Below are 27,308 nucleotides of genomic sequence, written 5' to 3' on the forward strand. Positions count from 1 at the left end.
GGGTGCAGGTTGTCCAGCCTGGACAGAGGGAACACGGACTGAAGGGTTCTGTCAGAGCCTCGTCTTGCACCATCTGCTTGGCAATTGGCTTTATCTGAGGCTCCGGCTCCCCTGCGCCGCTGCCAGGGCTCTCTAAACATGTCAAGACACAGCAGGGACCCGCGTGGGCGTGAGAGCTGGAAGGATTGGTACATGGGAGAAAGAAAGGGGGGAAGAGAGAGAGAGAAGAGAAAGAAAATAAACTTGTTGTTGGGACTTGATCAGGGATCCGAAGGGCCCGGCGGATAGAGGTTGTACGCCTCGTTCTCGGAACGAACACCTGCGCAGGGAAAGAGGCAGCTGAGATGGGAGTGGTTTGAGCATGGGAGAGCGGTGGATGTTTCGACAGGTGGGGGCATGAGCAGACTGGCCGCTTCTCCTCTTCTCTCCCGGACACCCCCTCACTGAAGGTTTTTAAGCAGAGTTTGTGTGTTCACCTCCAAAGGATCCTTTGAGAGCCAGCGTGGTGTAGTGGTTAAGAGCGGTGGACTCGTAATCTGGTGAACTGGGTTCGCGTCTCCGCTCCTCCACATGCAGCTGCTGGGTGACCTTCTCTGAAGTCTCTCAGCCCCACTCACCTCACAGAGTGTTTGTTGTGGGGGAGGAAGGGAAAGGAGAATGTGAGCCGCTTTGAGACTCCTTCGGGTAGTGAAAAGCAGGATAGAAAATCCAAACTCTTCTTTAGCTGTGATTCTCGTGATACCATTGTATTATTTCTTTTCATTCTTCTTGGCCTGCTTGTGGGCTTCCTGCACCCACTTGACACGACTGCTGTGGGATGCTGGGCTGTTGGCACGATGCAGCAACCCAACCTCTTGTGGCCGAGAGATTCCGGAGGCAGATTTTAAACAGGCCTTCTTCACCCAGCGCAGTGTTCAACTACGGAAATCCCTCTCTCAAGAGGTGGCTTGTGGATGGCTTGAAAGAGGGTTGGGCAAATTCAGAGAGAGCTACCAATGGCCTGCTGGCCACAAGGGCTATGCTCTGTCTCCATGGCTGGAAGCAGGAAATGCTCCTGAACACCAGTTGCTGGAAGCCGCAGGAGGGGAGAGGGGCTCCCGAGTTCGGGTTCTGCAGGAGGGTTTCCCAGAATGGGCATCTGGTTGGGCACTGCGAAAACAGGAGACCGGACTGGATGGGCCTTGGCCTGATCCAGCAGACTTTTCGTATGCTATTAACGCAGCCTGCCTGCCTGATCTCTCAGGATCAAGATGCTTCGCTAGGCAGGTTCTTTGGTCGGATCGTGTTTTTCCTAGCCTTGCCATTCTCAGGATGCGCACTCCTGCCTCCGTGGCACGAGGGAGCCTTGGCAGTGGCTGCAGAAAGGCCCCCCTTCACCTCCTCCCGAAAAGCTTTTTTGGAAACATCTGGGCTCAGCGCAAGATGTGGAATGTGCCTCAACAGCGGGGCGCAAAAGCTGCTCTTCCTGAGGCCCCCCAAATGCAGCCTCCCACAGGTCAGAGCAGAGGCAGCTGCTTCCTCCAACAATGTCATTTTTTTCTTTTGGGTGGCAGGGAGTGAAAGAGAGAGAGGGGGGAGAGAGAGAGAGAGAGAGAGAGAGAGAGAGAGAGAGAGAGAGAGAGAGAGAGAGAGAGAGAGAGAGAAATATGTCCCTGCTGCACTCCTGTCCTTTGCCATTTTAGATCTTTTTTTGGGGGGTGGGGTGGGGGGAGACCAGGCTTGTAGATAAAATCCCAGGCTTGCGTGCGGCTCTTTCTTTGAAAATTAGATGCCTGCTTTATTTTCCGTTGGGGATTTCGTTTATTCTTTATCTGCATATTGTTTATTTACATTTATACCCCACCTTTCCTCCAAGATTCTGCCAACCTAGCAGTTCGAAAGCACGTCAAAGCGCAAGTAGATAAAGAGGTACCACTCCGGCGGGAAGGTAAACGGCGTTTCCGTGCGCTGCTCTGGTTCGCCAGAAGCGGCTTAGTCATGCTGGCCACATGACCCGGAAGCTGTACGCCGGTTCCCTCGGCCAATAAAGTGAGATGAGCTCCTCAACCCCAGAGTCGTCCGCGACTGGACCTAATGGTCAGGGGTCCCTTTACCTTTACCTTTCCTCCAAGAATCTCAAGATGGAGTACATAGCTGTCCTCCCCGCTGCCCTATTTCATTCACACAACCCTGCGCTGCATGCCACCTGGGCACGATGTGAGTTGCAGAGATGTGTCAGTCAGGCCTGCATCAGATGGCTCCTAAAAGGAGAGCATTGCTTTTCACGTACAAGAGCTGTTTTGATAAGAGAGATGCCCACAGATGAACTGTTAAAACCTGCTCTCCCTTCTTCCTTCTGCTGCCCCCTCCCACCCGGCCAGTTTTGATTTGACTCACTTGCAGTGAGTCCACACTGTGGGTGGCCCAGCAGAGCCCCCCCCCGCCGCCTGTGTCTGTCTCTCAGCGCATCGGAATGCAGCACATGCCTGCCCCGTTCCATGCTCCATGCGCCAAGGTTGGCATCGTGGACGGAGAGATGCTCCCTGCCCCTGATTTCCCCCCTTTCTTGCTAAATCCCTGCCATTTGGCAAGTCATGCCCAGGGCAAAGAGAACAGGGCAAGGTGCCAGGGGAGGCCGGGGGGCTGGCATGGATGTGGACGAGGCGTCCGTCATCGCTGCCAACGGCAAGGAGAAACGTTTTAATGTTTCCTTCCCGGCCTCGATCAGTTATGGCTCTCCTGCTGTCACCGGTTAACAACTGCCCTCCTGGCTCTGCGTAATCAGGCCTGGCTGCCTCGAAAAGGATACTGAAAAGGATTCAGAAAATTAGCAAGCAAAACGATCAAGAGGATAGAGCAACTCCCCTGCGAGGAAAGGGACTTTTTAGCTTGGGGGGGGGGACACACAAGCGGTGACATGGAAAAGTTTGTAACATGATGCATGGCCTGGATAGGAAAAACGTCTTTCTCCCTCTGTCTTAACACTGCCCTAACACTGCCTTAACAGAGCCAGTGTGGTGTAGTGGTTAAGAGCGGTAGACTCGTAATCTGGGGAACTGGGTTCGTGTCTCCACTCCTCCACATGCAGCTGCTGGGTGACCTTGGGCCAGTCACACTTCTCTGAAGTCTCTCAGCCCCACTCACCTCACAGACTGTTTGTTGTGGGGGAGGAAGGGAAAGGAGAATGTTAGCCGCTTTGAGACTCCTTTCGGTAGTGAAAAGCGGGATATCAAATCCAAACTTTTAAGTTGTCGGCATCAAATGAAACTGAATTCTGGGAGGATTCAAGATAGATAAAGGGAAATCCTTCACACATAATTAAACTGTGGAACTCACTCCCGCAGGAGGCAGTGGTGACCACCAATTGGATTAGGCAATTTAAGGATATCAGCGGCTACTAGCCAAAATGACATATGTTCTGCCTTTACTGTCAGAGGCCTCTGAATGCCAGTGGCAAAGCACTTCAGGTGGGCAGAGTGCTGTTGCATTCAGACCTACTGAGGCATCTGGTTGGCGACTGTGAGATTGGGATGCTGAACTAGATGGGCCTTTGCTGTGACCTAGCAGACTCATCTTAAGCCTACCGACAAATATATCGCCCGATGAAAGCTCAAGCCCTTATTTCTTTTGCATAGCAAAATGCATTTAAATCTAGACGCACACCCCACCCCAAAACTGCTTTTAAAAATAATAATAATTTGATTGCTGTCAATTAAAGCGACACCTTCCAAGGTCAAATTTGTGCGCTCTGCTTTAAAGGCCGGGGGTGGGGGGAAAGGAGTGCTATCAGTCTTCTTAAAAGCAAGGGGGCTGCTGGGAGAGAAGGAATCTGATTGCTTGCAGATGAAACTATTTAGTAAACTCGGCATTCCTTTGGGCCCCGTAAAAAGAGAGCGCTTTCCAACCAGCCCTCTGCTCCGCCTTCCATGCACGTTAATTGCTTTTGTTCCGACATCACAGCCCTGGTTGCATGCAGAGATGAGAACGGAGAGGGGATGCGGATATACTCTGGCTCCCATTTGTGTCCCAAAAAGGATGTTTTCCAAAGCCGGCAGCATATGACAAGACAGAAAAATGCTGCGGTGGTGATGATGAAGAAGAAGAGTTTGGATTTGATATCCCGCTTTATCACTACCCGAAGGAGTCTCAAAGCGGCTAACATTCTCCTTTCCCTTCCTCCCCCACAAAAAAAAAAACACTCTGTGAGGTGAGTGGGGCTGAGAGACTTCAAAGAAGTGTGACTAGCCCAAGGTCACCCAGCAGCTGCATGTGGAGGAGCGGAGACGCGAACCCGGTTCACCAGATTACAAGTCTACCGCTCTTAACCACTACACCACACTGGCTCTCCAGCGAAGGAAGGTAACAGAAACAGCCCTCCACGCAACAGACCTTTGGCACTGTGATCACTGAAGGCAAGGTGCTCCTAGAATGCAAACTGAACAAATACGGCTGAGTTTGGGGCAAGCTCATTCTTACGTTTGGCAAATCCTCACCATGATCAACTCCCGCCCGGAAACCTATGTCCCCCCCACTGTGGAAGGACGTGTGGATCCAGAATTGAACCTCCACAGTCACTTACGGAGATACCGTTAAGACCGTGTTCATGGAAGACAATCTTACTCGGCCACAAGTGATCGCCAAAGACGACAACCAAACACACACACACACACACACACACACACACACACTGGTTATGGATCTAGCATTTTTACATCTAGCTGTTGCTGGCCTGGACCCAATCCAAAACACAGGGCAGAGGAATGAGCATGGTGAGTTCTTCCATGTTGGGGGCAGGGGAGAAGACTCCTGCATCTAGAAAGCTAGCATGGCACCACCTTCCTCTATGACAGGCTGCTTTTCCAGATGCAGGGCTTTCCACAAAGCCTATGGGATCATTCAGCTCGCCTGCCCATGTTCAGCTACTCCATAGTAGTAATCCAGAGACAAACCTCACAGCCCTCGGCAGCTGTGTGGTTTGGTTAGGTGCAAAGGAGGTTATCTAAGCATTTCCTCCAAGCCTCGGGGAAAGGGAATGACATCTCATTAGGGACTCAGGTTCACTGGCGCTACAAAACTGCCCGAATGCTGCTAACCCCTGCCAGATCTGAATTGGAATCATAATGGCTGATTACAGAGGGGAGCGGCGCCAGGGTGCGGCTGTTGCCTATGTGCCCTGCATGCGGGATTCCCTGGAGGGAGGCACCCAGCCGGGCGCCTTAGGGAAGAAGCAGGATGTTGTGCTAGGCAGAGTACTGGTCCGATCCTCAAAGGCTCCGCTTGCGTTTTTACCCCAACTCTCTTTCTCGCTCTGCTGCAGGGGATTTGCACCCGTCTCTCCTTCGCTCACCAGATGGTGAAAACTAGAGAGATGGGCAATCGCTTCGTTGGAAGGGAATCAGGGTTGCATTCTGGAGCTTGCCGAGGAATGCAAGGAATGGGGAAAGGCCGTGGCTCAGTGGCACAGCGCCAGCTCTGTAGGCAGAAGGTCCCAGGGTTCAAACCCTGGCATCTTCCCTGTAGGGTTGGGAATGCCACCCCACCCCACCCCCCGCCGCCGTCTGAAACCCTGGGGAGCCATTGCCAGTCAGTGTAGACAGATTGATGAACCAAGGTTCTGACTCAGCACAAGGCAAGCTTCTGATGTTCCTGTTCTTCTCAACAAGCCATGATCAACTCAGCACCATGTGAACTGGCCCTTCCCGAGACGTATCCACCAAAACGGCTTTCGTAGACACAGAGGACCTCCTCCACAGAAAGGAGATGCTCTCTACAGCTGATCTGTACTACTTCTATTCTACCTTGGTCAGACCACACCTGGCGCCCTGTGTCCAGTTCTGGGAGCCTCAATTTAAGGATATTTGCAAGCTGGAAAGTGTGCCAAGGAGGGCAGCCAAGATGATCAAGGGCCTGGAAACCCAGCCTTATGAGGAACAATTGAAGGAGCTGGGTGTGTTCAGCCTGGGAACGAGGAGACTGAGAGGAGATATGAGAGCCATCTTCTGATATCTCAAGGGCTGTCACAGGACAGAAGGAGCAGGCTTGTTTTCTCCTGCTCTGGAAGGTAGAACTCGAACCCACAGCTTCGAGCTACAAGGGAGATTCCGACCAAACATCAGGAATAACTTTCTGGCAGTAAGAGCTGTTTGGACAGTGGAGCGGACTCCCTCAGGAGGTGGTGGACTCTCCTTCCTTGGAGGTTTTTAAGCAGAGTTTGGATGGCCATCCGTCAGGGATTCTTGGGCTGCGATTCCTGCATTGCAGGGGGTTGGACCAGATGACCCATGGGACCCCTTCCAACTCTGAAATTCTGATTCTCCTAAAGTAATATTCTAGTGCTCGTGGTTCTGAATAAAGGGCTAGTTTAACCAGAAGCTGCCTTGCAGTGAGCCAGGGCCTTGGTTCATCTAGTCTATCCTAACCAGCAGCAGCTCTCCAAGGTTTCAAATGGAGGACATTCCCAGCCCTACTTGGGAGATGCTGCTGGGGATTGAACCTGGGACCTTCTGCATGCCAAGCAGGTGCTCTGCTACTAAGCTACGGCTCTCCCCTTAAGGCGCAAGAATATAAGGAGCTGCCTCATAGCAGTCGGACCCTCAACCCAACTAGCTTGAAACAGTCAGTGCTGACAGGCAGCGGCAGCTCTCCGGAGTTTGGCACAGCTACGTCTCAGCCCTGTCTGGATGGCGGAGACTGAAATCGGGTGTCTTTGGCATACAGAACAGGTCAGAACATCAGAAGAGTCCTGCAGGAACCAGGCCAATGGCACATCTAGTCTGGCATCCTGCTCTCACAGTGCCCAACTGGATGGTGCCTGCCTGAGGGTCCCCTATCGGCTTTGAACACAAGAGCACGCTCCCCCTCCTGCGGCTTCCAGCCACTGGAAGAAGCCTCTGAATGTGTCAGTTTCTGCAATCACAAGTGGGGGGAGGAGAGCCCTGCTCTTGAACTCAGCTCCTGCTTCCCAGGCTCCCCTTCAGGGAACATGGCTGGCCGCTATGAGAACAGGATGCCGGATTAGAAGAGCGTTTGCCCTGACCCAGCAGGATCTCCTCATGTTATCTGGCACTGAGCTACAAGCCCCCACCTTCCTTCCCCATCGGTGCAGGACGCCGATGTCTCCGGCTAGAGGGCTAGACCTCACCCCCACCCCCAGGTCCTCTTCTATCTGCCTGCTCATTTATGAGTTTTGGTCTTCTTCTTCTTCTTCTTCTTTTAAAAAAAGACAGTCGCTACTGCTAAAGGACATCTCCAGACTACAGCAGAGATAAAGGGGGTGATCGGTGGGGTGGGGCTGCTTCTTTTCTTTAAACGCAAACTGTAAACTTCAGCGGGGGCTGACTGCAAGTGGGAGAGGAACAGAGGACAGCTGTCACTGGGGGGGGGGGGAGGCTTTCAAAGGGGAACTTAACCAGGTGGCCACAGCTGCTAGTTCAAACGGAAAAATAAGCCACCCCACACATTCCCTTTCTACACACAGCAGACGGCGCAGGAGGCAAGGTTTGTGGACTCTCGTTTTTATTTTACTTTCCAGAACAGCACCTTCCCCATTTTTGTTTCCAAAAGAGGGATTACAAAAAAAATTAAATATGATATTTGGTTCCAGGTGTCGCAGGAAAAAAGAGCAACGGGCCGAGCACTTCCAAAGGCCGTTGCCTCAAGGCCAGGACGCTTTGACCTTCCCAAGGAATCGCCAAGGTGCCGCTGTTCCTCTGGCAAAAGAGAGGCGTGGGTCGGGCCTGCGTCATTGCTCCTGGTGGAAGAAAAAAAAAAACGGCTTGCGGTTACTCATTTGGCCTTTGGATTGCAGGTCTGTTCCTGCTGCAGAACTTAAACAGAGGAACATTCAAGAGTCTGGTGGACCAGGCCATTGGCTTTTCTGGTCCAGCATCCTGTTCTCACAGTGGCCACCCAGACACTTCAGTGGGAAACCCACAAGCAGAACCCGAGCACAAGAGCCCTCTCCCCATCTGTGGTTTCCAGCAACTGGGGTTTGGAAGCAGTGCTGCCTCCGATAGTGGCTAGCCATTGACAGCCCTCTCCTCCCCATGGCTTTGTCCAATCCTCTCTCACAGCCATCCAAGAGTTACCTTTATATGAGAGGATCTCCTGCTCTGTGATCACAGCTATTCCCCCTCCCCTTAGATCCCTGACATGAGGACTCCCTGGTCTCCAAGCACATAAGAGGAAATGCACAGGTATTCCTGCATCCTGGTGGCATTTCAGTAGAGCATGAGACTCTTAACCTCAGAGTCGTGGGTTCGACCCTCACGTCAGTCAAAAAGATTCCTGCACTGCAGGGGGTTGGACTAGATGACCCTCATGGTCCCTTCCTACTCTACAATTCTATGATAAGAGCAAAAGAATACAGTTTTTGTCCCTGCTCCCCCACGATTTGAAGAAAAAGGAAGTGCTAATATATGTTTGTGTCTGCGACACAGAAACATAGAATTGTAGAGCTGAGATCCTTATCAACTCCTTCCCTCTGCTCCCATATAGACAGTAATTATTATTTTGTAGAAAGCAATAGGTTTTATGGAATGTAACAGGCTCCGTAAACTCTGAATATAATATCTGCAGATCAAGAGTTTGTATTAGGTATTTTGAGGGAGGGTGATGGAAGGGATAATGAATTTCTATTGTTCAGCTCTCCATTTGCATTGATTATACCTGCAGTAATGAATTGTAATTCTATTTTTTACACAAAACAATCTCCCCCCCCAAAAAAAGTATTATGCACACCAAGCCCCAATATTAAGCAACACAGAGTTGAGTGCACAGAGTCACAACTCGCCATACTAGAGGGCTTATTAATGCCTGAGGCTTTTCTGCGATTTGCTCCTCCATAAGAGTTTTTGTGCGTTTGTGTGAGGAAGGGAAACCACGAATAGAGTCTGTTATAAACTTTATACGGCCGTTTCGCAACATTGCGGGAAACATGACGCAGTTTTGATGTGGACAGATGAGTGGTCTGGAGGCCTCAATTCTTCGGGGGAGGGGGGGAACGGGACAGTGAGGCTGCTAGATGGGTCTCTCCCCCCACCCCACCTATACCAGTCATCAAATTGGAATAAGCAACTGGAAAAGAGAGTCCCCCATTTGGAAGAAAGCCACAACCAACGCTTTCTGGGAGTTAAGTCATCAAACTAATTAGCACTGACGGTGTGCAAGGCCAGACAATTGAGGGCTGGACTGAGAGGTGGGCAGAATGTAGTTTAGGATCAACAGGCAGATCTCTGGGTAAATCTGCAATGCTTCTGAATATCAGTTGATGGGAAACATAAGTGGGCAGAATTGCTGTTGCATTCAGGTCCTGTTTGCAGGCTTCCCAGAGGTATCTGACTGGTCACTGAGAGAAGAGGATGCTAGACGAAAATGCTAACAATAAGACTTTTGCACCAGGCTCTGGTTGGTAAATCTTGGGGTTCTGGGAGGGGGGAGGCAGGCAAGCACGAAGCTTGCCAATTTCCAAGAGGGAGGGAGGGAGGGAGGGAGGGAGGGAGGGAGGGAGGGAGGGAGGGAGAAGCAATTGCCAAAGAAAATTCAAGGGAGAATTAGGTGGCAGGAAACCTGCAAGCAAGAAAGTGGCTAAGTTGGCTCAAGGATGGTTTGGCTGAGAGGATGAGGAAAGGGAAAGGGGGTTCTGTAAATCAACAAGAGGGGGGGGACCTCACTCTTGGCTGAGTAGGCCAGGAAGCTCTTGCAACCAAGCCCCATAGCTGTACTCTTGTTACATTTCCAGACTTATATCAGAAGAGACAGCACTTCAGAGCCCCCTCACCAAAGAAAAGTGGCTGAACTATATCTTACACGCCGGGACTCAACTGAGACCAGGGTTTCCTGCTGCACTGTGGGGAAATGGCTGAATCAGAAACTGGGTTGTATCCAACTAAGTTAGAATAGGCTCACTGAAATGAATGAACCTAAATCAGATCTGCCCATTAACTTCAATGGGTCTGTTCTGAGTAGGGCTAGCACTGGATGCAACTCCCCAGTCCACAAGTTTGATAGTTCTAGTTGAGGGCTCAAATAAAGACCAGGGGTTTCCTCTGCGACTACAGACGTGAAATTTATCCCCCAATTATTGCTGTTGCAAACTATCACTATGACCACCTAGCACTCTTTTAAACTTTATGTATAATTGTCACAGACTTCTACCCTCTTGCTTTTCGTGGCCATTTGGTTCCACTGTTTACAATCGCCCCACCCCAAAGAGCCGTGTGCATTTCTGCCGAATGTGTGAACGCTCTGCACGTCTGACACAGACGACTCCAGCACGTGAAAGCTTTTGCTGCAAGACATCCGTTTGTTTTTAAACACAAGAGAGTGTGCCACAGCCCCTTTTTCAAGATGGCCGTCTGCTAGACCAACAAACCTCATACCCTCAACTACACTAGTTGTTAAGTTAAAAGAAAAATAAAATCTGGAAGGCTACCCGCTTTCCCCTGAGTTTATTTAATTATAAAAAGATTTATATGATTCTATGATTTGTATATTGCTGTTCCATAAAAATATATCAAAGTGGTTTAAAGCAATAAAAACATAGAACCATACAATAAAAACGTAAAGAAGTTAAAAACAAGGCATCAATTAACCACTGTGGAAACAGGTATTCTTGTTTGCCAGCGTAGGCCTGGCAGAATAGAAAGGTTTTCAGCAGGCGTTTAAAAGTAGGCACAGACGGTGCCTGCCGTGCTTTTAGGAATTACTCCCTACCCCAGACCAAGCAAATATCTATAAGGTCACATTTTAAGCACATTTAAGAGACTCTAAACTGTCATGGATCCCCTAAAGAATTCTGGAAAGCGTAGTTAGCAGTTAACAAACTACAGTCCCCAGGATCTTTTGGGAAGTTAAAGTAGTATATGAATGCTTTTAATGTATTATGTGAATGCGACCAAAGAGAGGAGTTCTCAAAAGCAGACTCACCTTGACAAACCGCCCGTGGAGAAGGTAAGGAGACTGGAAGTCATGCTGGCAGTTTGAATAAGCCATTCCTAAGCCCATTCCTGACCCAAGAGTGATGGGCCACGTCTTCCCTGGAACAAAAGAAGGTGGAAGGAAAGAGAGGAAGAGAGAGAGAACAGAAATGGAAGAACAATGGAAATGTTACTATGAAATGTGGTCCGAATCAAGGTCCAGATAATTAGCAATGCTTCAACGAAACAAGAAATTCTGCAAGGGCATCAATGATAGCTGGTATAGCAACACAGTGAGAGGTTAAGGGACTGAACTATGAATGGGGAAGTTCTTGGATCAAATCTTATCTCTGTTATGGACCCACTGGTGGGTCTTAGGCAAGCAACTCTCGGGCTTAATTCTGAAAAGGGGATATTACTGAGAGGGATTTGTCTTATAGCAGAAATGGCCCTCCAGGCCTTGCTAAGTGGCCCCTGGAATTCTCCCCAGTTCTGTGGCCCATCAATGGCCCACTTGCCACTCTCCTTGAGTGCTTTTGCCTAGCTGGAATATGTCCTTGAACTGGGAGAAGTGACTCTTGCTTGCCTGAATAGAGAGGCATTTGGAGAGGCAGGCTGCAGAAGCCGCAGGCTGACCTACTAGTAAGAGCTGAAAGCCACTGATTGCTCTGTCCACATTTGCACCTAGCCCTGCCCACTATTGACATGTGGTTTCCACCCCCCCAGAAGACTGCCCGTGAGGGAATGGGCACTTGGGCTGATAAAAGGTTCCACACCCCTGCCTCGCAGGGCTGTTGTAGGGATTGTAACAAGGTGACACATGCAGACCACCATAACAAAATTATTATTCGTTTATTTCATTTATTGCATTGTATTTATATCCCACCTTTTCTCCCCATTTTAATCCCCACAGCCAGTGTTTGAAACTCCCATTGTTTTAGGCGCATTTTGCAACAGGGAATTTCATTAGCGCAAGCAGTTTCTGAGCTCTGGGTGCAGTGCTGAGTCTAAGATTTCATATAAAAAATGCAGGCTGGAAGGAAAGGATGACCCTTTTCTCCCCCCCCCCCACTTCCAGCCACTCTCCCTCCCCTGGTAAGGAAATAGGAGGGAAGTGGCCCCCCACTCACCTCTGGCTTGGGCCCCACCCACTGACAGCAGCCGACCCCTGACACGATTGCCCCCTCCAAAGGTGGCGAAGCAATGGAGGTTCCTTGCCCCTGGTTATAAAGAAATCCTCTTTCCACAGCTACTAGGTTGATCTTTTCAAGTGGCTCATCCCTGTTTGCAAATCCTAAAAACCTGCACCCCACCCTATCCCACAAAATGCATGGTGGAGTAAAACCTGTTTTAAAAATGGGTCACGGTGCTGGGCTTGGGGGGGGGGGGAAACACACAGATGGGCTCCACAGTGCTTGTTGTTTTTAAACAGAAGGAAGGTATTGCATAAATATATATTAAAAATGTTTATCAAGCTGCAAATGGCTGTTGGAAAGCGCTCTTCCCGTGTGCTCAAATCCCATCCTGATGTCAACAAGGCAGCTTTTATTTAGAGAAAGCAAATACCACAGTACGTTGTGAGCAGGATCTTTATTTAGAAGGGGCTAGTAAACCTGCCTTTGAAACTTAGGCTGCAAAACACACATAGAGAGTTACTAACACGTCCCTGGTCATCCCTGACCCTGTGGCTGTGCTGGCTGGGGGCTCACAGGATGTGGGGCTCCCAGCAACCACTGGAGAGCCACCAGATTGGGGAAGTGGTTGAACTCGCCCAATATTTCCAACTCTGGTCAGCAGTGGAGCTCCAGGATCTCAGGCACAGAAGTGTCTTCGTCATCAGCTGCCTAACTGATCTTTTTAACGGGAGGTGTTGGGGACTGAATCTGGGACCTTTCGCATGCAAACAAAGTGCTCTGCCGCTAAGCTATGGGTCCCTGCTGCCCTGCCATCTTCACTGGCCGGCCAATATCCAAAAGCATAAAGGGAGGGATGGTGGAACAAGGTCCCCTCAGAATGGATGTCAGGAAGACAAGCACCTGGAGCGGAAGCGGGATATGCACCTGGCAGCTACCCATCACTTACTTTTGAAGAAGATGACCGAGAAGACGACACCCAACCCAAAGCCAGCACCTGCAAGAGGAAGGAAAGAGTTAGCAGAGCCCCACATGCCCTCAAGGGAACCATACTTTTCGTTACAGGGCATGAGAAGATGCTGCTGGATGAGGCCAATAGCCCATCTAGTCCAGCATCCTGTTCTCACAGCGGCCAACCAGATGCTCCAGTGGGAAACCCACAAGCAAGACCCAAATGCAAGAGCCCTCTCCCCTCCCATGGTTTCCAGGGACTGGTATGCAGAACCACAGGTGCCTCCAGCTGTGGAGGCAGAGCATAGCCTTAATCTTCCTGAATCTGCCCTATTCTCCAAGTTGGTGGCCATCACTGCCTCTCCCTTTCTTTAAAAAAACAACAACAAAAGTGCAAAAAAGTAACAGAAGGAAGAGGCTTATTAGCTTCTACTAGCAGAGACGGCAGGGACTGAAACTGCGACATTTAACATGCAAAGCCGGAGTGCTTACCGTTTTGCTACAGGCCTCCTAGGGCAGTGTTTTTCAACCACTGTTCCGCGGCACACTAGTGTGCCGCGAGATGTTGCCTGGTGTGCCGTGGGAAAAATTGAAAAATTCAAGAGAATTACTTTATATATAGTCAATATAGGCACAGAGTTAATTTTTTTAACATTATCTAATGGTGGTGTGCCTTGTGATTTTTTTCATGAAACAAGTGTGCCTTTGCCTCAAAAAGGTTGAAAAACACTGTCCTAGGGATGCCTGATGCCAAATCAGGCCATTGGCCAAGCTAGCCCAGTGCTTACTCTGCCTGCCAAAGGCTTCCCCAGGCCTTCTACCCAAGACTGAGCCGTTGGGACCTTCTACACAAAAAGCGTGTGCTCCTTCAGCGCTGAGCTGTGGTCCCTGGCAAGCCCGGCACGTCTCGCTCTGGATTTAAACCTGGAGGCAGCGGACGGCCTTCAGAAATGTTCTCCAGATATTGATGGGCCCCCCAAATGGTCCGTGGGGCGCTAACTCAGCCTTGCATCAACAGGATGGGGTCGCCTGGAAGGCCAGTTTATTCCCAAGCCAAGCGGCCCAGAGCCGTCTCGGAGGAAAACGGCTTCCTTTGCGGCCTCTCTGTCCGTCCTCTAGCACTCATCGTGGCTTGGGAAGGTGGGAATCAAAGGGGGGCCCTTTGCTCTGCTTTTATTCCCTGTCTGCTTGTTTTCCTTGTAAGTGAGAGCTTTCATCTTTTATTGTTATGAAGTTAAAGGCTGGCCTGGAGGTGCTGGTCTTTAGTGGAAACAGCTGCCTGATGCAGTCCCTCGATGTCCCCTCGGTCAGGTGGGAGGCCCTTCTGGAGCAGCGCCTTGCCCTCTTAAAAGGAAATTGAGCGTGCAAGGCCCCAAACCGACATGGCTGGTTTAATGTTCATGGCAGCTGTAAAGCAAGCACACTCTGCCCATGCTCTGGAACACTGCCACGTCCCGAAGCTAAGCATTGGCACCCCCTCCTGCAGTAGAGTCCCTAGCTCCATTTATATGTCAACGTAAGTCATAGATTTGGATTTGGAAGAAGATGCCACAGATCGATACAGTGTGTGGATTTTGCAGGAAGTTCTTCCTGAGATTTTATTTAGATGGTATCTTACACAGCTTAGGTTAAACTGAATCTATTACGGGAACTCATTGTTTATCTTGGCAGCGGGGCACAGGGCAGACAAGATCTGAAATCATATTGAGATGGTGTGCCCCAGGATTGTGAGATACTGCAAGCCGATTCCTGGCAAGACAGAAGAGATGACAGGATATTATCTACCATAAAGATTATTAAGGAAAGCCTGCTGGGTCAGGCAGTCCAGCATCACATTTTCACCAGATGCCCCAAAGGGAAACCCGCAAGCAGGATTCGAGCACAAGAGCCCTTTCCCATCCTGTAGATGCATTGCTGCTTCCAACCATGGAGGCAGAGCATAGTCATCGCCTCCCTCACATTACAGAACTTTTCAACTGGTGCGATTGGATACTGCAACCAGTGTTACCACACAGCTAGAAGCATGATTTTTGTGGGTTTGTAATTTTAAAATTAGAAAATAAATTTAATTTTAAAAAGATGCCGGGGGGGGGGCCACGGGGCGCACCTAGAGTTTGTAGTCAAGCAGGCATCAAGTCACGAATGACTATTAGCAACGACTGATGTCTCCACACCCTACTCCAGCTTCTCCATGGAACAGCTGGTGTTGGGGGTGTGGAGAGGGTGTTTATGCTATTAAACCCAAATTACCATCAAAAGCACAAACTGTTTGGCCCCCTTGACCCAAGGCTCAAACAAACTCCTTCCCTTGCTACAGATTGCCTTTCCTTTCTTTCTTGAGTACCACTGCTGGAAATCAGGCTGTTTAGAGAAAATAATTATTTCAACACGCAGAACTGGGGTGGGGTGGAGTGGGGGAGAACCGAGGAGATGGGCGTTCGTTCAAACTGTCCAGCTCAGCAAGTCATGCTGCGGTCCAGGCTTAGACTTCCTGCTCAAGGATGGCTTCTCTCTCTCCCCATCTGCCAACCTAAACAAGTTAGCTAATCAATGAGAAATGGTTTACATGGGAGATGGACTGTGCATCACGCTAACGCCGACATTTAAACAGTTGCTTCTGTTACCATTTTCCATCCTGTTAGGGAAAAACCAATGTCCGATGATTGCCCAGAATACGATAACCACAGAGCTTGGGGGAGGGGACAACTAGATCATTCTAAGTAGATCAAACTGGTGCCCTCCAAATGATTTAGGAGTGAACGTAAGAGCCTGCAGAACACAAACATCATGGCTAGTAGCCATTGATAACCTTATCCTCCATGAATAGATTCAGAGCAAGATATCATCTAAATAAAATCCTTGAGCATGGGGTGTGTTGGGTGGGGCTGATGAGAGACGTAGCCCAGCAACATCTACAAGGGCACAGGGTTGGTGAAGGCTGGAGCGGGTGAGGCAGGAAATGCTGGCTTCAAGAACAGGGCAGCTTCTTATGGGAATGGCCCCACAGCTCCGGGGCAGAGGATGTGAGGGTCAGGCAACTTTGGCAGATTTTCAAGAATGTCCTATCCAGCTTCCCACTGCAACCTGGAGGGCCGTAAAGACTGATGTCACATGCCAAGGGTTATAATGGAGGGCAACACCAGTCTTTATTGAGAATAAAATGCTGCAAATGTTCCCCCCTCCCCTGTCAGCTGCACAGTTCAAATGATTTCTATCTAGGACAGTTTCGGCCTGCAATTCAGCAGACACACGCACACCCCAAATTCAAAGCACAGACAGGAATTAAGATCTATGAAACTGTTGCTGTGGACAGTTCTTCATCCAACCAGGAGGTTGTTGTGGTTCTGCGGTCATCTCCTTAATGTCGCCAAGAAAGCAAAGGGGAGTTTGAGTCAATCTTTCGAAGCCGTGTGTGTCCAACCCCACTGGGGATTTTCCTAGACACAAACGCTGCTGGAACGAATGAGTATCATCCAAGAGAAGTCCCTAGAGGTGAAATGGCCAAGTTGCCAGTTTGGTTATGGATGGTACTGTACAAAGGGACCAGCAAAGAGGCAAAAAGCCACACCAGCCGATGGCTTTTGCCGTTTTGGGGAGCTGCACGCTCAATTTCCTTTTAAGAGGGCAAGGCGCTGCTCCAGAAGGGCCTCCCACCTGACCGAGGGGACATCGAGGGACTGCATCAGGCAGCTGTTTCCACTAAAGACCGGCACCTCCAGGCCAGCCTTTAACTTCATAACAATAAAAGATGAAAGCTCTCGCTTACAAGGAAAACAAACGGACAGGGAATAAAAGCCAAATATCTTGCAGTCCCAGACCCCCCTCCAGCTTCTCCCTCCCTCTCTCCAGAGCCAGGAGAGGCACAAGAGGAGGGGAAGACTCGAGGAAAGGGCTTTTCTTCTTTGAGATGGCTTCAGCCACTTGGCCTGGAGGAAATGGGCCTTCCGGGCAACCCCATCCAATTGACCTGGCACTCAGGGCCTCACACACCATTTGTGGGTCCCATTAATGCACGGGGAATGTTCCTGAATGAAACACACTGAATTTTACCAACTTGGTGCTGTCTGGATGTTTTGGAGTACAATTCCCAGCCAGCACATTGGGAGAGCCTCAAATTGGATTTTAAAATCAGTTCAGCCAGGTCATAACTTCTTTCCTCAACGCCAATCTTCTCTGCCACAGATTAATTTCACCTCCAAATTTTACTGTTGCACCATCTGTAAGTATTGCAAATGGAGCAATGACACAGAAAGATGAATTACATCCAAAGTTTTTCCCCAAACCAAAGGCACGTGCTACACTAGCCATTGGCATATACAATGTCATTCCAATTTCATAAAAATTGGGTTTTTCTTTAAGGCCTCTTGTCAATTCACCCCTTTCCTCCCACCTCCTCAAAAAATAAAAGATAGAAGACCCTTTCCCAACAGCTGCAATCCTGCCAAATGTCAAGTTTGCTGAGCCAATTAATCTGCATTCTTTTAATATATAAGCATTGGTCAAATGGACGTTATCTTCTGGCCATATTTTAATGCACACAAGTGAGATTTGCAACAAAATCATGCAGGTTTATCCTTCACCAAGGTGCTGCTACTCAGTGTTCTAGAAAGCCAGTTTTGCCCTCTTCCAGTACACTCCATTCTGCTCTTTCCCCCCACCATAATTTTTCCTTTACAACTGAAATTCAACATCCCTTGGCTGCTAAGTTTACTGCTTTGTACTGGGCTATTTGTGAATAAGATTGCCCCTTGGGTTTCCTTTATAAAATATGTCTTGCACTTGTTTATTTACTGAACATATATCCCTCCCCCCCCCCCCAACGAGATCAAGATGGCATTCATGGTTCTCCCTCTCATTTAATCCCCGCAACAACCCTGTGATGTAGTTTAAGCTGAGAGGCAGTGACTGGCCCCAAAGTCACACCCCAGTGAGCTTCTTTGCCAGGTGGGGATTTGAACCCTGGTCTCCCAGGTCTTACTCCGACACTCTAACCACTGCAAATCTTGGGGTCCCCCCCCCCCGAGCATGCAGATGCCTCCTTTTTTCTCCCCACCCCACCCCTGCATTTGCCACCAAAACTGGCTGTTAAGAGTTTTACTTCATACAGTTCTGATCAGCATGACACTGATTTGGTCTTCCAAATCAGTCAAGTTCTGCAGTCACCATGTATTTTCCGGTTTGTAGACTTATGCCAGCTAGTCGGAATTGGGTTTGAGAACTGAAGGAATACAGGGGCACAGGCAATTTCCCAGACTCTCTGCTCCAGCTTCAGACTTCAAAGCAACCCGCAGTATTATTTCACTCCCACAGAACCGATCCTCAAAGCTTTCCTTCTCCCCAGGCATCGGACCCCCACAGCTGCAGCTGTTGGGAAGCCAGACAGCACCCCCCTTTATTGCCCCCCCTTATCCCACCGCTTAATAGATGAACAGATGCTGAATAAGACTTCTCCTAATTACCTTCCACCCACCTACAAGAAGAGAACAGATTGGTCTCTTAAGAACCTAAGAAAAGCTTGCTGGCTCAGGCCAATGGCTCATCTAGTCCAGCATCCTGTTCTCACAGTGGCCAACCCAAACCTGGAAGCTCCATTTAGCTAAGGTTGCCATATTTAAAAAAGTGAAAATCCTTTGCCCAAGGTTGTTTTCCCGGATATTTCCATCTGGGCACAGCTTAAGGGGGCTGAATACCGGTAATTCCAGAAGTATGGCAACCCTACATTTAGCTCTATCTGAGTGGTTATCTCTGACTATAGAAGCAGAAAATCCCCTAAAGTACAGTAAAGTACAATCGAAGGTCAAGTTGATCACCTCCTCACCCTCAAAAGAAAACCCTTATAATTTAAAAAGCTGTGTTTTGAAAGGAATATTTAATAGTTTGAAGTGTTTTGTTCCAAGATGTCAAAACAAACAAAGGATTAGAGGTGAAAGGCACATTAGTGTCTTCCGGAGAGGAGCGGGCAATTTATGAACTTGCAGGCCATTGTCAGTTCATGTACAGGCATGGCTCTACAAGGACAACATGGCTTGCAAAGGAGTGGGTGCCCAGAAGGGAGCCATCAGATATGCTTGCCTGGAAAGGAGCAGCTTTCTCGTAGTCACTTGCCCAGCGACAAGCGGATTAAAGCGCCTTAGATCACATCCTTCTTTAAAGTGTTTCAAAACCCACCACTATGACAACTTCAAAACAGGCCAACCTCACTGCTTTTGAAAGATAGAATCATAGAATCATAGAGTTGAAAGAGACCACAAGGGCCATCCAGTCCAACCCCCAAAGGTGAGGAAGGGCTGTTTCAGCTCGCAGCTCCTTTTGTGGAAGTGGAGTGGAATTGTGCCCACCCCACCGGGAAAAACAGCCCACCTCTCAGCAGTGGCATTGCCGCTGCTGAACAGGGATGTGTTCAGCATACGCAACAGGGATGCCTTTCACATCACACTTCATCAGGAGAAGCTATCAAGTTCACTTCCCACCTCCAGTTATAACAGCAAAACAGGAGACAGCTTTTCTCCAAGGCTCCTGATAAACTGAAACTTATTCTGGGTAAGAACTGGAGGCGAAGAGGGTTGTATCAAACAACAGAGTAGACTCATTGAAATTAATGGACACAGCTTACCTAGACCCATTCATTTCAATGGGTCCACTCCACTCTGAGTAGGATTAACATGAGATACAACCCAGAGTTTTCAGGCCAAATAAGGTTTAGAGTGTTAGCCCTACTTGGAGTCGGAGTAGACTCATTGAAATTAAAGCACTCAGGCCCACCAATTCCAGTGGGTCTACTGTGGGTAGGACTAAGATTGGACATAACACTTTCCTTTTAAAAAAAAACCAACCAAGGACCTCTGCAGGCACTTTGCACCTGCCCCAGTAGCAGCTTACCAGAAAGAGCAGCAAACCATCCAGCAAACCAAGCACCCCCCCACACTTTTTTCAGAGTTAGATGTCTGAAATTTAGATGTATCCCCATACATAGAACAGTATACATCTGTAAAGCATGTTCTTGTGGATCACTTTATAAGAACATGTTTTACAGAAGTATACCGTTCTATGTATGGGAATACAGATTTTCATAATGTATTTTCAGGATACTCTGGGGAAATCTAAATAAAAAAATGTTTTATTGCCTTGTTGCTTGTTTTCCTGAAGTTTTTGCAAGTCATGTTTTGCTTTTTTAAAAAATATATAACAACATTTGTTGAATAAATATATGGACTTTTATTTATAAATGGTGTTATATCTTAAGGATCTACCAGGCCTGCACGTTTGGATTCAGCAAAAAAAGAAATCAGAAAGTGTTCCCAGAGAATCATGCGGGCCCTGGTGGGTTTGGAATGCCACTGTCAACCAGGCAAAGCTCATTTATGCTTACCTCTGCAACTGCGGCCCTGGCTCTGTGCGTGCATGTCATTAATTCCTGATACTTGTGAAATAAGCATCACTGCTCCCTTTCACGCTCTGGGCCAAGTGCCTGTGCCTAAACACGACTCTGGCCCAGTTCAAGCAGGCGGTGAGAAACTCCCGCTGGGAAACCTCTGGCAGGGCTTCGGTTGGGAAAAATTGAGTCAATTGCCTTGCGCAATCCTCAGAACAAGGCGTGTGTTTGGTTCAAGCAAGAGCTGGGGGCATGCACACCAACAGGGCATCTACATGCTCCTCTGCAGCAGTTTATTGTGAGGGCAGCCTGCAAACCTAAGATATTTCCCCTGCTTATGAGGATAGGACTTAAGAGGAGCCTGCTGGATCAGGCCAATGGTGCATCTAGTCCAGGCTCCTGTTCTCACAGCGGCCAAGCCAATGCCTGTGGGAAACCCTCAACCAGGACAAGGGCAACAGTGTCAGATGCTGAATGGTTCCCTCATTAGCACAACAGGCCCCATCTCTCAATGGTTCCCTCATTATTGCAGCCTCACACAGAGGCAAGAATCGATCATCCGACTGTTTGCCACTGCTGTGGACCAGTCAACCAGTATTCAGAAGCACTGCTGTCTCTGACTGTGAAGCCAGAACATAACCATCATGGATAGTTACTATATCAGATACAGTGGTACCTCAGGTTACAGACGCTTCAGGTTACAGACTCCGCTAACCCAGAAATAACGCTTCAGGTTAAGAACTTTGCTTCAGGATAAGAACAGAAATCTTGCTCTAGCGGCGCAGCGGCAGCAGAAGGTCCCATTAGCTAAAGTGGTGCTTCAGGTTAAGAACAGTTTCAGGTTAAGAACGGACCTCCAGAACGAATTATGTTCTTAACCCGAGATACCACTGTACTCTACCAGGTGAGACAAATGATCCATCTAGAACCGGTGTGGGCAAGTTTTGGCCCTGCAGATGTTGCTGAACTACAACTCCCAGCCTCAGCAAGGATGGCCAATAGCCAAGGATGTAATGAGAGTTGTGGTTAAGTAGCATCTAGAACAGTCTTCCTCAAAATTTGCCCTCCATATGTTTTGAGACTACAATTCCCATCATCCCTGACCACTGGTCCTGCTAGCTAGGGATCATGGGATTTGTAGGCCAAAAACACCATCAAGATAACATGTCTCTTTATGAAGATCTGCAAAAGGCTACTTCTTCCCAAGCTGTTGGCCAGCAAAAACAGAAAAGAGGTGGGTGGGTAGTAAGGGGCAAACAAAGGCAAATGCAGTACTTAAGCTTGGTTACTGGTGGGGATGAGGAGTAAGGTGTTAAACCAAATACCCTGTAGTAGAAGGGACAGCTGCAGTAGCAGCCACAAATAAGTCAAATGCTGGCTTTTTAAATGGGACGGCTTCAGATTGATGCAAGCTCTCACATTCCACAGAAGTCTTCATCACTCCATCTTACTGTGAACTCTGTGAAACCCAAGAGCTTACACACACACACATCTAATTCAGCAGCCTCGAAATTTGCTGTGCACAAAGGGGCTCACCAAACCCACCTCTCAAGATGCAGAAGTACGCATATAAATGCAATAAATAAGCTCTTCTGCTTACCTGCTTAAGAAAGCTGGAAGGGCCAGGCAGGTTGTCAGTCACCAACCAAGCAACCACCCAGAGATCTCCAAATGGTTGCAACTGGGCCTGTGCCAATCACAAAATGCGCCTGGCACTTAGGGGAATTTGGGCACTGATCCACAGGCACTTTGTTGTGTGATTATGCTTTGTTTTAAAGATGTCTGAATATGGAATTGCTCTAAACTCTGACAATATCCATCAATACTTTGTAGATGGTTTATTAAAGGATTACAACAAGTTCATGAAGGGGAAGTCTTATCAATCACTAAACTGTCCCTTCATCTTCCGACACAATTTACCTATGACTGTCAGGTGCTAGGGACAAACATGGGCCACAGTTCAGTGGAAGAGCACCTGCACTGTATGCAGAAGGCCCCAGGTTCAATTCCCATCATCTCCAGATAGGCTGGGAATGTCCTGTCTGAAATTCTGGAGACTTGCTGTCAGTCAACATAGACAGAACTACCCTAGATAAGACGGACGACTCAGTCAAAGGCAACTTCCTATGTGTTCTAAAGGAAGGGCCATAGCTCAGCGGTGGGGTATCCACTTTGCATTCAGAAGGTCCCGGTTTCAAATCTCCAGGAGGAATGGGAAAGAGTCCTGTCTGAGACCCTGATGTGCCAGTCAGTGTACTGTGCTAGATGGACCAATGCTTTGTCTTGGAAGAAGGCAGCTTTCGATCTTCCTAAGGATAGCCGATGCCTCCATACTCTCCTTTTGGGCTTTTTGGAGGCATCTAGTGGGCCACTGCTATGAACAGGATGCTGGACCAGAGATGGTTTCTCTTTAGCCTGATCCAGCAGGATTCTACTTAGGTTGTTTATCAACCCAGAAACCTTCTTATCACATCCTCAATCCCTCTTACAAAGCATGAAACACCTGCTCATTTAAAATCAAATTAATACCTACCCAGAAGAAGCCAGAGGAGAAGAAAATTGCAACAGCAAGCACAAATCCGATTATTAACTCATTTGCAATTCAAACTGGATCATTGTTATTTCTTCTTGCTCTTCTTACCCACCCCACTTGCATGTAAACAGGTCTTATAACACAAAACTTAAAAGCACTTTCTCCCGGTATGGGAACAGGGGAGTTGGCTGCAAACAGAAACCTCAAAACCGCAGCCAACGCTGGGCGCAATATTACTGGGAACATGTTGCACAATTCTCATTTCAAAGGGGTTCATGGGAGGTTTTCAGTGTATGAGTGTAGGAGAATCAAGACACATCAGGAGGCAGCCACCTTCCACCCTCCTACCTTGGGAAAGAGGGCAGAGTCCCAACCTCTTCACACTAATGCTCATCAGTGACAACGAAAACAAATCAACTTAATGACCCCCAAAGCAAAACCAAGCCCAGATATGAGCACGCCAAAGACTGGGCGAAGGACACCTATTATACAGCATTTGCGGCTTCCAATGCAGATTGGCTAAGTTGACATGATGGCATAGAATGTTCACAAACTTTCTAAGTGCTCAGTGAAGGGGAAATGTTTTAATTTGGCTGGGATTAATACGATCACACAGGTCCTAAAGACAGTAATAGCTTTGCAGGGCAGGTCAAAGACTGGAAAGAAATCCCAAGAGGCAGCCAAGCTAAGAAAACCCTTTGACAAGATGGAGGTGATAGGAACCAGAGGGAAGAAGGGGCTGGTGGGGAATCTACATATTAGTTTGAACTCATTCTCTGCCTGTACTAAGATAGTAATTAAGTTCAGCTATTCCCAACTATTGCTTCCTTGTGTCTCAACACAGACCCACTGCTTCACCTACCCTTCAGGTCTCCATTTCACAGCCAACTGACTGCTGGATCATAACATGGCCCAACTAGTCCAGCATCTTGTTCTCACAGAGGCCCACCAAAGGCCTATAAGCAGGACATGAGAGCAACTGCCTTCTCTACCCCCTACTGTGAGGTGGGTTACGCTAAATGTGATCCGCCCAAGGCAGAACTTCATAGCTGAGTTGGTATTTGAACCCAGATTTTCCCAGCAGAAATCCAACATACACACCATCTACTGCACCAACACGGATCTCAGTTAGGCAGGTTCCTCCTCACATCACACCTCAGGAGAAATCCAAAACGCTCAACAACACCCCAGTCTCCTGCAAACTAAGTTCTACTCAGAATAGGCCCCCTGAAATAAGTGAACTTGGTTAGTCAGTTATTAATTTCAATGGGTTTACTCTAGTAGAATTCACACACAACCCATTCACATTGGATGTTGTCCCATTCCTGTGCCTCAGATGGTCACCATTTTGTTTGACAGATGGACGTGTTTAACAGGTGTCAAGCAGAAAATCCATGGGGAAAACCTCTCCCCAGTAGGTAGGTGTGCCCCCCCCCCCCCCAGAGCAAACTTCACACTCGCAGTAAACTTGTTATTGCTAGGTGACCTTAGGAAAGCAACTCCCCTTTCAGTCCCCAAACTGCAATACTGTATTAAGATAACACTGGACTACCTCACAGGCTTGTTGTAAATGTAAAGCATTACAAGAGAATGTCAGGTGAAGCACTTTTTGAAATTCCAAAAGCTCTATGGTGACTACTAGTAGCAAAATGATTTGTCACTATGAGACAGGGGTCTATCTCTCTCATACATCACAAAGAATCCTCCAACTTTAGTCATACAGTGTATCCCCTGCAAAACCTTTGTTGTTCAGTGTCAGAGGATTGGTTCATGAGACAGGTAGGTAGCCGTGTTGGTCTGCCATAGTCAAAACAAAATAAAAATATAAAATATAAAAATCCTTCCAGTAGCACCTTAGAGACCAACTAAGCTTGTTCTTGGTATGAGCTTTCGTGTGCATGCATACTTCTTCAGATACATGAGAGTGAGTGTGGTGTACTGATTAGTGTTGGACTAAGGCCTAAGAGATCAGTGTTCAAATCCTCACTCAGTCATGAAAGTCACTGGGTGACCTTGGGCCAGTCACTGCCTCTCAGCCTAACCTACCTCACACAAGGTTGTTGTGAGGATTAAATGGGGGGTATGTATGTCACTGTGAGCTCCTTGGAGAAAAATATGGGATATAAATGCAATGCAACAAATAAAATAAATATAGGAAGCCAGGTGCACCACTGGTTGGAAGTGAACCTACCCCCTACCATCAACAACCTGCAATGGCCCCATCAACTAGGAATTGGGAGTGGTAGCTAAAAGATAACACCACAGATCTACAGTTATTAGTTTTGATTTCACCTCTGCCAAGCTCAAGGACAAAGCCAGGTGGCTTTAGGCAAATCACTCTCACACCATTATCCCCACCCCCATACTGAGGGCTCTCCCACCTTACAGGACTGATGGTGTGTTCAAACGGCTAAATATTACAGAAATGATACACATATTGCTGTTATTTTGTAATTGAACATTACCGCCCACTCTTGCAGGCAGCAGAATCTCAAAGTCTTTCCCAGACTGGCTCACCCACAATCCTTTTATTTGGATATGCTAGGAATTGAACATGTGATGTCTGCCATGCAAAACAGGCACTCAGCCAATGAACTATGCCTCCACTAGACCTGTAAACACACCCTGACAGCATGATTCTTGTTACAGCAGAAGAAGACAATCCTTTTCAGTGTGCATTATAGCCGTTTTAACTGCAAGGAAAGCTATTCAGCAGACAAAACACAATGAAACAATATTGGTGGCTCCACAGTTATTCAATTCCTATACACAAACTTTGACTGACTGTCTCCAGTGACAGGCCGTTTGAAGGCTAGCGCTGTATGGTCCAAGTGGAGCACATAGCTGCCAGGTTCAGCTCTATACTATCCCACATTTCTCAGACAAAAGTAGGGACACAGCACCATGGACCCCCCCCCCAATAAAGCAGCTACAAACACTGGCAGTTTTATTCACAATATTTCTGAAAATACTTGTCTCCTCAAGGCTACCAGCACACAATACAACATAGGGGGGCTGCACCTTCTTAAGACTGGCTCCTGAGAAGTCAGCTGCAGGGTTTGGGTGGGCTTCAAAATTGCTTTTGGGGAAACTTTTGAAATTGATGTAAAAACTGGGGTTTGGCTTTGCTGCCCAACTCCCCATGGGACTCTGAGTCCCCTAACCATGATCGGTCAGAGAAGAATGAATGGAGGCAGGATCCGGTGGAAAGCAAGGCAGATATTTATTTTTCCTGCCGTATTTAAGAATTTTGTTGTTTTTTATGTTTTGGGTGCATTGCAACTCCTTAAAATTGCCTTTGAAAACTGCGTGTGTGCATAAATAACTTATCCCTGCAGCACGACGATTTATTGGCAAGCCAGGCACCGACCCTCTAATCCTAAGGACACGGCTGCTAAATGCACGAGGCCTCACGCCAGGCGAGGATAACCTGAGCAGGGCCTAGAGCAAGGGCTGCCCCTTCCTTAACCCAGGCCTTCCTCCCCCTCAGCACCACACCCTAGACACAGGGCGAGCCCCCTCCCGCTCTCTATTCCACAGCTCCCACCCTCGCCCCCTTACCCAGCTTGACGGCGGAGTCAGCCAAGCACCGGTCCCACTTCCTGCCCAAATCACCCTCCGACGCCATCTTGGCCACCGCCTCCTGCTCCCTCCGCGAGCTGCCACTCAGCCTTCCCGCCCGCCTCCTTAGGCGTAAGTCTCGCGAGAGCTACCGCTGCTGTAGCTGACACCGGGCGGCTCTCGCGAGCGTCCAAAGGAGTTGAAAGGAGAGGACGAAAGAGGTTATCCGTTTCCGCGTCCTTAGCTTCCGCTGCCCCACCCGGCAGAACTGTCTCCCGTTGCCAAGGGTAACCAGGGGTAACCTTAGCAACCTGGGCCGGAGGCTTGACCTTGGGGCGGAAACCGGCTAGGCCCGAAAGAGAAAGGCTAGGATGAAAGAGGCATCCTAGGTTGCAGGCCTCGTTTATTGTAATCTGCGGGCATCTTCCTCTCCAGAAGGCACCCGTGGCCCTTCAGACCCGTCAGTTTTATTGTGTTGTATTTACAAACCCTCTTTTCGAAGATACGAATGTAAATGCAGATCAAAAACAAACCCACCACGTTACTTTGGTTACTTTGTTGGGCAAGGGCATATGGTGGTTCTGGGTTCAAATCCCCACATCCGTGGATCTCAATAGGTGAGGTAAGGCCAGCCACTTAGCCTACACTACCTCGCGGGGTTGTTGTAAAGATTAAACAAATGTATGGGTGACTGGGTAGATTGTTATGTACCCTGAGCTAGCTGGAGCTGGAGGGGTTAAATAAAAGGATATACATTCAATTACATATTTCTACTTTCTTTCTGTCGCATATATATTCATATTTTAAATAAACAGTAAAAACAATATCCCTACTTGTAAAAAAAGCAAACTCAATTTAGCTTC

At 48.4% G+C, this 27,308-nt stretch overlaps 1 protein-coding gene across 1 annotated transcript; it reads right to left on the bottom strand.

Annotated features, from left to right (window-relative positions):
- Positions 1-7,477: 7,477 nt before the first annotated feature.
- Positions 7,478-26,578, bottom strand: MICOS10 (mitochondrial contact site and cristae organizing system subunit 10). The gene is made up of 4 exons (XM_033159435.1): positions 26,446-26,578; positions 12,978-13,025; positions 10,906-11,015; positions 7,478-7,729 (listed from the first exon to the last, which is right to left on the bottom strand). Exons 1-4 carry the CDS (start codon positions 26,510-26,512, stop codon positions 7,721-7,723), a joined length of 234 nt encoding a protein of 77 aa, XP_033015326.1. The 5' UTR covers positions 26,513-26,578; the 3' UTR covers positions 7,478-7,720.
- Positions 26,579-27,308: the final 730 nt, after the last annotated feature.

This window comes from Lacerta agilis, chromosome 8 (assembly GCF_009819535.1).
Source record: "Lacerta agilis isolate rLacAgi1 chromosome 8, rLacAgi1.pri, whole genome shotgun sequence".
NCBI classification, from domain to species: domain Eukaryota; kingdom Metazoa; phylum Chordata; class Lepidosauria; order Squamata; family Lacertidae; genus Lacerta; species Lacerta agilis.